This window comes from Felis catus, chromosome A2 (genome assembly GCF_018350175.1).
Source record: "Felis catus isolate Fca126 chromosome A2, F.catus_Fca126_mat1.0, whole genome shotgun sequence".
Lineage (NCBI taxonomy): Eukaryota > Metazoa > Chordata > Mammalia > Carnivora > Felidae > Felis > Felis catus.
Window position 1 is genome coordinate 108,349,305 of NC_058369.1, and position 12,843 is coordinate 108,362,147.

Below are 12,843 nucleotides of genomic sequence, written 5' to 3' on the forward strand. Positions count from 1 at the left end.
TCAGGAATGTTCAGGGCTTTTGGGCCACCAGTGTCACGTCTACTATGGCTTCTGTATTGCTTATGTGAATGGACTATTGTTTCTGTGTATTGAACTTCCAAAAACTAGGGCAAGCATTTAATTTTTTTAAATTAAGTCTTCTCCCCACTCCAGTTCTCCATTTCACTTGCCCCTCTGTCCAGAAACAGCCACTGTTACAAATCTCTTGGCTCTACTTCCTGTGTGATTCTGTTATTTAAATAAATGGTAGTATGCTGTCTATAATAATAAATGGAAATAAATGCACAGCTGTAAGAAATCTTATAAATGTTTTCACACCTAATACTATAATTTAAAATTTCAAGACCCAAACCTTAATTGCAGAAAGTGTGTTCTTGCTGTCTGTGCAGCTCAACTGTAGAAATTATGCATTGTATACTACTTTCAAAACTTTGAAGTATAACACAAGTGAAAAGTTGTAATGCATTGCTTTTGAGTTTAGAAATGAAGCCACCTGGAGGCTCTGAGTGTAAAAGAAATGTTTCACCAGTGGCTTTCCACCACTGCCTCTTTACATACTGAGATGGAACTCAAGCTCATAGACCTCTCAGAGGAACACAGGAAAAGGCGGAAGTTACTTAGGCACCAGTGTTCTGTATTCACAAACTAATACCTGACCCAATACGTGGCTTGACCTGGAGCAGAGCTGCTATAAAAATGTAATTCTCCTTTAACCCCTCCATGTAAATCATCAGAAAGCTTTCCTTTACTGATTTAAACAAATTTGGTCTTTGACCTCTACAGTCAGAATTGGCCTCAACAACTCTTTCAGACAGTTGTAGTATTTGACTATTTGATGTATGTCAACTGCCATAAAATGCAATGCTATTTCACCACAGATCTTCAAATAATGTCACATATGTCCAAAGCCATAATAACAGTCTCTTTACTCCAAGTAAATCAGTAGCATGAATACTGCAGATTAATGAAATAAAGTACTTTGTGTATCAAGCTTTGGTATCTAATGCAGCTGTTATTTGCTGTATTGTTCAACCATCTGCAACACCTGTCAATGTGTTTCCTATGGAACTTCAAAACACTCCCAACAAATACCAAATGCTTGAAAAGGTTCTCATGTACATAAGCAAAAATTTTTCTAGGTCTCTGATTTTTGGTATTTGACAACCAGCAGAGTACAATAGTTCATAAAACAATCAGTTGCTTAATGATCTATCTGCAAAAATTCAAATCTGACAATTTGAGATACCACAGACAATCCAAAAAATTATATATGCTACTTTTCTGGGGGGAGAAAAAGCTAAATGTATTGAACATTCTCTAAATAAATCTTAAAGTCTAAAATAAAGCAGGATTTCCAATCAAAAGAGTTTTCATAATTTCTTTAAGAGTTAAACTTTTTTCAGAGTCCCTACTAACTGATATGTATGTGTGTAAGTATAAATATGTAAATAAAAATGTATCAATATTATATATTTTAAATAGTTAAATAGTTTTATTATATAATAAATCATATTATAAAATAAATATTTTAAATAACAGTTACATTCAATAGATAAATTACATATATGTATATATTTATAAATATATAAAAAATTATATATATATATTTAAATTTATATATTTAAGTTGAAATGAATTTCAACATCTTTGGGTAAACAATGTTTAATAAACTGTAATACAGGAAGATACTGTATTGAATATAGTATTAGAATGTTTTGGTACTTAATAGTTCAAAAATTGTTTTATTTAATTGAGACCAACTGGCCTCATTGCTTCTTATAAACTTTGCAATATATATTCAATATAAAAGGAATAAAAATGAACAGATGTTTCTCCTTAAAGAAGGCAGACAAAGATTTTTCTTACACAATAAATCAGCTGCTAGTGGATTTCCAGGACATTGCTTCAGGCTAACTATTTAGGTATAGAACTTTAAAAACAAAAAAGAAAAAAAAGTCACCTCTGTGTGGATCCAAAATTGGTAGAGAAGATTGAATTGAAGATGAACAGCATATACTGAAGGCGGTATGAAGAGGGCCAAGGGAGAGTAGAATATCTGAAAAATTAAAAATTTAAAAATTTGCACATCTTATTTCTCAACATGAAATATACTTTTACTAATGATTGAATGTTATGAGTATAAACTTCATGAATACATCTTATTCTTTAGCAAATATGCCTTATTCTATATATTTTATTGCCACATTTGACTTTGCAACATTAATTTTCCACAAGGTGATAAAGTTACAGACAGGTAGAAGCTAAGTTCACCAGACTTTTAGTCCGTATTTAATACTAATTAAAATAGCATACATGGTGTGTTATTTCCTTAATCTTGAAAAGGTTGGATGTGTTTGCTGGGAGTAAAGAGGTTTTTCTTATACACAGAGATTCTCACTTTAGTTGGAAAAAAAAAAGTATCCTGTGCCTTTATGCATTGATGGCTCCCAAACTGTATTATGGCCCAGCATGCTGAGTAATGAAATGAAATTCTATTTTGAAAAGGTAACTTCATATAAGAAGTTTTCTCTTTCAAATATGGTTTTATGTAGTTGATTGAGAGCACAATATGTCCTAAATTTTTTTAAGTGACTAAGGAAGAAGCTATGATATGATGCCATAGTGGAAATAAATTTTAAAGGTCCATATTTCCTAACAGACGGAAATGCCTCTGCCTTAGAAAAACAACTTATGCTTAAACCACAGAACTGGTTAGAATCAACTAATAGGCACAGTCTGCTGGGTTCTGCTAATGACTTTGATCTCCCAAGAGTGATTTCATGTTGTAAAAAAAAAAAAAAAAAAACATTTAATTAAATGACATGCTAAACAAACAAATAAGAATAAAAAGAATTGTACTTTCATTTTACATTCCAGATTTTCTCGAGTTAATATTTCTTCTGATTATTACAATTTTATTTCTGTTAAAGCTTTTGTTCTCAATTAGGCCAATATCATTTCAACTGTGTTTAGTTTGATTGTGAATTTAAAATTGGACATTTACAAAAACCATTCCCAGTTTTGTTTTGAACCTTAAGTCATGAAAAATCTCAACTGTCATCACAACCAGGATCGTTTTTATTATTTATAAATGTATTATTAAAGATGGATTGGATTGGTGAGCAACAAAAGAATATTGGGCTCTTTTTTAGGACATCCGTTTTAAGTCTTGGATCTACTGCAGAATCTCTCCGTGATGTTCACAAAGTTCTTAAACCTCTTTATACTTTAATTTTCTCATTCAAATGGTGAAGGAGAAAACCATTTGAAACTTAGCCATCCTTTTGGTTTCAAAAGATTTATGATAGTGTTTTTTGACTTATTAAAATATATTCAAATAGATCTCTTACAGTAGGTTAATAAAAAATTTTGAAACACATATATAATATATGATTTAAGTATTTTTTTTAAAAAAATAATGTTTGGGGCGCCTGGGTGGCAGAGTCGTTAAGCGTCCGACTTCAGCCAGGTCACGATCTCGCGGTCCGTGAGTTCGAGCCCCGCGTCAGGCTCTGAGCTGATGGCTCAGAGCCTGGAGCTTGTTTCCGATTCTGTGTCTCCCTCTCTCTCTGCCCCTCGCCTGTTCATGCTCTGTCTCTCTCTGTCCCAAAAAATAAATAAACGTTGAAAAAAAAATGTTTATTTACTTTTGAGAGAAAGAGAGAGATAGAGGTGTGAGTGGGGCAGGGGCAGAGAGAGGGAGACACAGAATCCCAAGCAGGCTCCAGACTCAGCTGTCAGCACAGAGCCCGCCCGCCCCAGGTGCCAGACTCACAGACTGGGAGATCATGACCTGAGCTGAAGTCAGATGCTTAACTGACTGAGCCATCCAAGCGCCCCTATGATTTAAGTATTTTAGGTTAAGGACTATTTTGGAATCTTGGAGTTGTGAATAAAAATGTAAAACAACTTAGGTTGGATGTTTAATAAATAGTTTTATTCAGAAAGAGAGTGCATACCAGGTGAATATTTATCGTCATTATAATTCCCCAAAGTGTGAATAAATAGTCCTTTGAGATAACAGCTGCTGTGGAAAAAGGGATTCTAGGATCAAATAAGTTGTGAAGTGCTGAGTTAAACAAGTTAAATTTGTTTACCACAGAACTTCTCGGAGCCTTTACCATGCTAATGTGAATCACAAGTGTGTTAGCCCATTAAATACTTCTCTTGTTTATTTATTGAGAGAGAGGAGAGAGAGAGAGAGAGAGAGAGAGAGGAAAAAGGAGAGAGAGAGAGGAAAGAGGAGAGAGGGTGGAGAGAGACAGAGAGACAAAGAGACAGAGAGAATGTGAGCAGGGGAGGGGCAGAGAAAGGTGGAGAGAGACAGAGAATCCCAAGCAGGCTTCACACTGTCAGCACAGAGCACAATGGAGGCTCCACGTCAAGAAATATGAGATCACGACCTAAGCTGAAATCAAGAGTGGGACGCTTAACCACCGACTGAGCCACCCAGGTTGCCCCATTGAATACTTTCTCAAGGAATTTCCCACAGGATTAGATTTCCAAAAAATACATTTGATGAACCAAGGTCTCAAATCTTACCAATCAGTATATATAATTATCAGAAAACTGGAAAAATGAGTTCAGCATGAATTCCAAAAAAGGAAACTTCTAATAAGAAATATAAATACATTAGGGAACCTGGGTGGCTAAGTTGGTTGACCATGCGTGACTTTGGCTCAGGTCATGATCTCACAGTGTATGGGTTCAAGCCTCACTTCAGGCAGGCTCTGTGCTGACAGCTCAGAGCCTGAAGCTTGTTTTGGATTCTGCCCTTCCTCTGCCCCTCCCCTGCGCTCTCTCTCTCTCGCTCTCTCTCTCTCTCTCTCTCTCTCTCTCAAAAATAAACAAACATTAACAACGGAAAGAAAGAAAGAAAGAAAGAAAGAAAGAAAGAAAGAAAGAAAGAAAGAAAGAAAGAAAGAAAGAAAGAAAGAAAGAAAAAAGAAAGAAAGGAAGGAAGGAAGAAAAATACAGGACAGGGAGTAAGTCTCATGAACCACATGAAAGTTAATTTCATTCTAATTTCTAAAATGAAAGCAGCCTAGCAAATGTCCAGGTCTGAAATCCCTCCCTCATCTTCTGTACCTCACATCTTCACATTCCCAAATCCTCTGTAGTTTTTAAAACCAACTTAAGTGTCAGTTCCATCGTAAAGCCTGAAATGATACTAATTTAAGAGAAGAAATTTCTCCTTCCTCAAAGTTAAACTCTCAGTACCTGGGTCAGGGAACATTATACCATTTACCAAAGAAATTCATTTCTGCCATGCGCTCACCATGTCATTCTGATTCCAAGTCTCTTTAGCTTTAAATTTGATTGTCTACCCTGGGTTATTTTATTACATTTTAGTGGAAGTCATATACAACAGGTTCTTAAAGGAGAAAAATAACCCACACTTATGTGTATGTGGAAAGAATGAGGATAGTCCTACAGTTGACCTTTGGCTACTGGATGGAAAATGAGTGGGTTTTATTCTGCTCATCACGTGAACAGAGCAGCCTGGGATTGTGTGAAGGGTACCATGAAGTAGGACACTAAGGGGAACTGTAAGTATCTCTGCCTTGCTGAAAGTGTTGGAGAGTGTGTCCAGAGACTGGATTGGACAATGGGGTTCACTGACAGATCTAAGGGGGTCTGTGAACCCCTTTAATATCACTACAACAAAACATGAGTTTGTGTGCATGGGGGCATATGTAATTTTCTGAAGAAACAATCTATGACTTTCTTCAGAGAGTCTCTGGTCAATCTCTCTCACCACACAGCCAAATGAAAGTAAAAACAAATGATAATTAGACATTAGTCAAAACCAGGAGGCGAGGCATTTAATTCCATTCTAAGGAGAAAAGATTTGTCCTAGATCGTGAGAGAGCAGTTACATTTTTTTAAGCTTGTGAGAAATATAAAAATAATTTTGAAATCTAGTTCACTGGCCCAATGGAAAGTCACCCACATTTAACCACAGCAGTAGCCATGGGGATTAAAGGGCATGCAAGAAATCTAAGGCTTTGGTAACTATTTAAACATAGATGAGAGGGACAAAGGAGTATCAGAAGACCTCCAGATTTGTGGCTTGTGTGTGATAACTGCTCACCAAGACAGCAGACAGGAGGCAAAAGAGGTTTATAAAGTTCAACTTAGGGAATGCTGTGTTGGAGTCTTTGAGATATATCCCAAGGAAGCTACTGAGTAAGCAAATATGTTCTGCAAATATCAACTGAATTGAAAAATGACACTGGATTGGACAGTGGAGAAGTAGGCTTGAAATCCAGACCTCAATAAGTTTAAAAATGATTCAAAGGAGTAGATGAAATAGAGGTAGGGATTATTTACTTCTCTTTTTCAGAAAACAAAGAAGGAGAGAGGTGGGGATATTCTTTCAGTAGAACATGGATGAGGGAGAAGATTTTATTTATTTTTTTAGTGTGAGAGATATGAATATATTTTTTGGTATACTCAGAAGGAGCCAGTTAAGAGGAAGAGGGACACATGCCAAAAGTAGTTGGTCAGACAAAGTCCAGGACAGGAACTCAGACAGGAGCAACGTCACCAATCTGAGAATAAGACCTGTTCAAAACAGGTGAACATTTTCTATAAACCTAGAGACAAGAAAGTGTGTGCACTTGTGAATTCACAAATCTTAACGAGTGTATCTAAAAGAAAGTAGAGTGAGGGAAAAACAGGAAAACTCACATTCTCTGTGAAGTTTTAAATATGGTCACTGGCTGAAAGCAAGGGGCATCAGTGGAAAAGAGAGACCTTGAGGAGACTGAAGAGTTCTGGAAGGTCTTCTTCCAGGTAAGGAGGAGGCTCATGTTTGGCGCTTGGTGAGCAGCACTCAACTGATAGCGCAGCTCTGTCTGGAAGCCATACGTGCTACAGGGCGCCCACAGGAGTTCAGCAAGCTGGGTGTGGGAATGAAGTACGTGGGCAACCGGATTCAAACACAGCTTGGGGATTTCAGGACAGATGCAACAGAAGGAGGCAGACTGTTTTCCAGAGTCAAAGAAATTACGCATTTCAGGTTGGATGAAGTTGGAAATAAAGTCGTGAGGCATGAAAAACTGCAAGAAAAAGCAAGGATCAAGAGAGGAGAGCTGTCCACAAGTAAGCTGCTAAATCAAACGGTTAAAGTTAAGTGTATGATTACTTTAAAAGAAATGGAAAAAAAAGAAATTGAACTCCAGGATTCATGTCTATCTTATTTTAATAAAGTAGTTTGGATCGCCTGCGTGGCTCAGTCAGTTGAGCATCTGACTTCGGCTCAGGTAATGATCTCATGGTTCGTGGGTTCGAGCCCCGTGTCAGGCTCTGCTGACAGCTCAGAGCCTGGAGCCTGCTTCAGATTCTGCCCTCTGCCCTCCCCTGCTTGCACTCTGTCTCTGTCTCTCAAAAATGAATTACCATAAAAAGAAATAAAGTAGTTTAACTTTATTAGTATCTGCACTTCTATAATTGTCATTGATTTTTATAATGCTACTTTAGCGAAAAAAATTTCCTTCATAGTTGATGAACTAAAGATTGAATAATCAAGTACACTTGTCCCACATTCCTAAAATCCGGAATTAGTCATGATATAGAACCAAATCTTCTGATTGCAGATAGAGAACACTGATCTCTTTCCTAAAACACATCCACTTAAATTGTATGTATGGAATAAGCACTTGTGTTTCTACATAGGAAGTCCTATTTTAAATAATCTAGGCCCATCTTTCTGTTTCCATCACTATGCTTTACCCCTTTTGCCCTTTCCCCATTCCACCTTCTTATACATCCTATATTTCAGCCATACTCAAACTTTATGGGTTGAATCGTGTTCCCCCAAAAGATATGTGAGACTTTATCCCCCAGTATATCAGAATGTGACCTTAGTTGGAAATAGTTTCTTTACGGAGGTAATCAAGGTAAAATGAGGTAACTAGGGTGGGTTCTAATCTACCATGGCAGGTTTCCTTCTCAGGAGGAAATATGGACACAGAGACAGGCATGCACACAGGAAGAACGCAAGGTGAATATGAATGCAGAGATCAATGTGATTCATCTCCCTGCCAAGGAACACCAAAAATCACCAGGAAACCACCCTAAAGTGAGAAGACAAGCATGGTACAGATTCTTCCTCACAGACTTCAGAAGTAATCAACCCTATAGTACCTTGACCTCAGGTTTCGAGCCTTCACAAGTATGACCCAATAGATTTCTAAGCCACCCACTCTTTGCTACTTTGTTAAGTCAGCTCTGGGAAACTAATACATATACCATGCATTTTACTTGCAATTCCCTAGGTTTATTATACTTTTTTCATAATTTTGTGTTTTCAGTGATGTGCTCCTTCTACATTATATTCCATTTACAACCTCATTCTTGGAAAAATTTTATTCCTCTTCCAGACTGAGCTCAGGCATTTTTTCAGTGATGCTCCCCTTGACCCACCATGGTTCTTAAAGCAGACACTTCTATGGGGCGCCTGGGTGGCGCAGTCGGTTAAGCGTCCGACTTCAGCCAGGTCACGATCTCGTGGTCCGGGAGTTCAAGCCCCGCGTCAGGCTCTGGGTTGATGGCTCGGAGCCTGGAGCCCGTTTCCGATTCTGTGTCTCCCTCTCTCTCTGCCCCTCCCCCGTTCATGCTCTGTCTCTCTCTGTCCCAAAAATAAATAAAAAAGGTTGAAAAAAAAAAAAAAGCAGACACTTCTCTAAAACCTTAACAATTTGTATTTATAATGGCTATTGCCTTACTGAAATCCCACCAAGGAAAGCAAGCACCTTAAGGACAGAGCTCATGTCTTATGTCTCTTCATATGCTCAAACTTTGCACCATGACCAGCTCTGCCAATCAAGAGTGTATATGGAAAACAAAAACAAAACAAAAGAAACAAAAAAAGAGTGGATGCACATCTCAAAATAAGAACAATTATACCATGTAGAGGAAGTTGAATAGTTTGGCCAATTTTATATTTTTTAAAGTAACAATGAGATAATGCTGCCTTTTGTAGAGCTCTTCACTATGAGTCTTCTTATTTATCCATGCTAAACCCTAAAATGACTATCAAATTTATGTAAAATGAAACATCAAGTATCAGATAATAATTTTATCTTTACCAAATTTTAAAATGACTTTGGTAAACTACAGAATAATTCCCTTTTCCTGATGCATGCTAGAATCAAGACTCTGAAACTGGTCAAGACACAGAGAGCAAAGGGCTTAATTTATTGAATATGTGGACATGAACTTTGTCTTATATGCTGTCTTTGAATGGTGGTTGAGTGTGGGGAGAAATGCCTTGGAGTTCTGAGGCAAAGTCCTGAGACATGTTTTGTTTCTTTACTGCATGGGGGGTTCAAGGTATGCTTTCCATCTGTGACATATGAGTTATGAGAATTTTATCCCCTGTGTATTTGACTGCATTACATCAAAGTTGTTAGTTTCTTGTGTCTTTATTTCTTCACATTTGTCTTTATATAATTCCAGCTCTCACATATTGAAAAATAGCCTTTGTTTATGAAGTTTGGCAGAAAGTACGATGTAATAAAAGATTTGAGATTTCACTAACAGTTCCTCTATAGTCTTATATGTAATATAAAAACAATATTATATATGTGAATCATACTGCTATAGTTCAGAGAATTTCCAAACTCATCATTTAAGGTAATCTTCAAAATAACAATATAGGAAGCAGAGCAAATATTAACTACCCCATGTCTAAATATTTTTTAATGTTTATTTATTTTTGAGAGAGAGAGAGAGAGAGAGAGAGAGAGAGAGAGAGAGAGAGAGAATGAGAATGAGTATGAGGGTGGGGAGGGGCAGAGAGAGAAACAGACACAGAATCTGAAGCAGTCTCCAGGCTCTAAGCTGTCAGCAATGAACCCACTGTAGGGCTCAAACTCACGAACTGTGAGATCATGACCTGAGTTGAAGTTGGAAGCTCAACCACTGAGCCACCCAGGCACCGCTTAATTACCCTACTTCATGTACAAGATCACTGAAATGCAAACATTAATCAGTTGGTTCAGAGTGGCAAAGCTAGTTAATAACTGAGCTAAGACTGGGACTCAGAATTCCTTATTTCTGGTAAATTGTCCCCTAGTGTTTCTTAGATGTAAACAATATGTATTTTTAAATTATTGTGCTCAAAAATAATATCACCATATATTTACAGATTCCCTAACTTGTGGAAGAAAAGTTTTCATAAATGGAGATTATAACTATATTTATTTCCTCTGATGGTGGATAAAATTTACCTCTTTTTAGATTTCTAATAAGCTATATTTTATAAATTCTTATTGTATTGATTATAACACTAACCTAAAAATTAAAACAATTTAAATGATTGAGAGATACTACAGAGTTAAAAATAAATGACTCAACCTAGTCATTTAAACTAAGTGCATTTATCCTTTATTGACTATGCTTTTAAGAGAAATATTAGGGGCGCCTGGGTGGCGCAGTCGGTTAAGCGTCCGACTTCAGCCAGGTCACGATCTCGCAGTCCGTGAGTTCAAGCCCCGCGTCAGGCTCTGGGCTGATGGCTCAGAGCCTGGAGCCTGTTTCCCATTCTGTGTCTCCCTCTCTCTCTGCCCCTCGCCTGTTCATGCTCTGTCTCTCTCTGTCCTAAAAATAAATAAACGTTGAAAAAAAATTTTTAAATAAAAAAAGAGAAATATTAAACTCATTAAACGCAGATGTTAGCCTTTCCCATGCTATAGCTTCATATATGAAACAATTATGTCAAAATATATTTTATTCAAAAAAGTAAATAAGTTAATATCCCTATCGATAATTTTTGGTGATCTTTTAAATACTTAAATTATTTCACTCATTTGACTTACTCTAGTTAATGTAGCAAAATAGTTCCTCTGACACATGTATTTTGACATCCATAAAACTTTTTTTTAATTTTGTTCATTCACATAGTATACATTTATTATGCACTGACTGCAACAGGCACTTTAGAGATACTAGGTATATAGCAGTAAAAAAATACCTTTTAAAGTTTACAGACTGGCATGAAAGGCAGTAATGCAAATAATAAGTGCTATAATAGAGATATACAAGGGTTTTATGGACAAAACAAAACAAAACAAGACAAAACGAAAAACGGCAACCTAGGCAAAGTTAGAAAGGATCTAAGAAAGGAGTGAACCGAGTCCTGAAGGATGAAGGAATCAGGGGTAAAGGGGCAAAAATTTTCCAGACAGACATAACTGCATGTGCAATGACATATCAAGACACTACGACATGGTATATTTAGAGAACTGAAAATTAATTGTTCATTGAAGATGAGGTGACAATAAGCGATTGTGGAAGATGAGATTGGAGACAGAAGTGGGACCAGGTTTTGACTCCATCTGCATGTGGTAGGAGTCTGTGAAATTCCTTTCTCAAACCTAGAGAGCAATTTAGCTTGTTCAGAGCTGGCATTCTGGAAAGCTAAGAGCGGGTGATGCGTTGAGGGATTAAGAATGAAAAAAATAAGGAATTACCTTAGAAGCAATTTAGGATAGTATTGGCTGAATCATTGCTCTTTATGATGCTCTAGGGGTCCCAGGAATCAATGGCTATTGCTGCTAGTTCTAAGGGGTTTTGTTTGGTTGGTTGGTTTTTGGTTTTTAAGAGTTGTTATATGATCCACAGTGGCTCTATGAGAACATAGGTACGTACATATAATTATATTTTTAATAAACTATTCCATAATAGTTTTATATTGTAAAAGAGTTGCAAAAATAGCACAGAGAGTTGTTACATACTCTCCACCAAGCCTCCCTCATTAACACATTACTGAGCTGCGTGGCCACAACTAAGAAACAAATTGGTACAATATTAATTAAACTCCACTAAACTGTACATCTTGCTTAGATTTTACTAGGCTTTTTCTACTTTTTTTTTTCTGACTTAATATCTCGTCCAGGAGGCAATATTACAAAGTCTTAATATCTTATAGTCTCTTCTGACCTGTGACAGTTTCTCAAATGTCCCCAGTGTCTCATTTTACACTTTTGAGGAGTACTGGTTAGGTATTTTGTAGAATGTCCTTCAGTTTGGGTTCAACAACGGTCTTTTCTCATGATTACTCTTCGGCTATGGGTTTTGGTGACAAACACCAAAGGGATGAAGGGCCATTCAATAGGCCATTATTATCACATCTTATCAAAGGGTACATGCTATCAACACGATATCACCGACAAAATTAACTTTATCTGAGATTTTGTTTGCCAGGTGTCTCCATTTTAAAGTTACCTCCCACCCGTACTTCACCCTTTGTCTCTTTCTCTCTCTCTCTTTTAGTTTTTGTTTTTGTTTTGGTGTTTTTACTTTTTGTTTGTTTGTTGTTTGTTTGAATATACCTGACACACAATGTCACCTTAGTTTCAAGTATACAACTGAGTCATTCAACAAGTTTATACATTATGCTATGCTTATCACAAGTGTAACTACCATCTGTCCCATTACATTCCATGTCCATTATTAATTCTCTATTCATTGTACAGGAAGTCCTCAGTACAGTCTGAACTCAAAAGGTCTGGGTAAGGGAGACATTAAGCACCATTTCCTAGAGGCAGGGGTTGGGGGGGGTAGATATATCTATGTATATCATCTGTGATTCTTTTGGAATTCTTTAAAGGAACGTGTCTCCCATATATTTGTCCCCATTTATCTAGTTATTCCATCATTTATCTATATCAGTATGGGCTGATTTCAAAGATATTTATTTTATACTTTGGATTCTAACTCTATACTCCATTATATATTTTACTGTTCAAGTTGCTCCAGATTTTGGCCATGAGGTGTTCCTTCAAGTTGGTTCCTATAACCCTTTGGCATAACCCATTTAATTTTTCTAGCACT

The 12,843-nt window shown here is 36.7% G+C and overlaps 1 protein-coding gene across 7 annotated transcripts in view; it reads right to left on the reverse strand.

Annotated features, from left to right (window-relative positions):
- AGMO (alkylglycerol monooxygenase) overlaps positions 1 to 12,843 on the reverse strand; it is a 386,647-nt gene that overhangs the window by 193,414 nt on the left and 180,390 nt on the right. For all 7 annotated transcript variants that reach the window (XM_019825539.3, XM_006929227.5, XM_011280414.4 and 4 more), the window contains one exon: positions 1,961 to 2,056. In XM_019825539.3, coding sequence (XP_019681098.2) covers positions 1,961 to 2,056 — 96 coding nt within the window. The remainder of the gene's footprint in view (positions 1 to 1,960; positions 2,057 to 12,843) is intronic.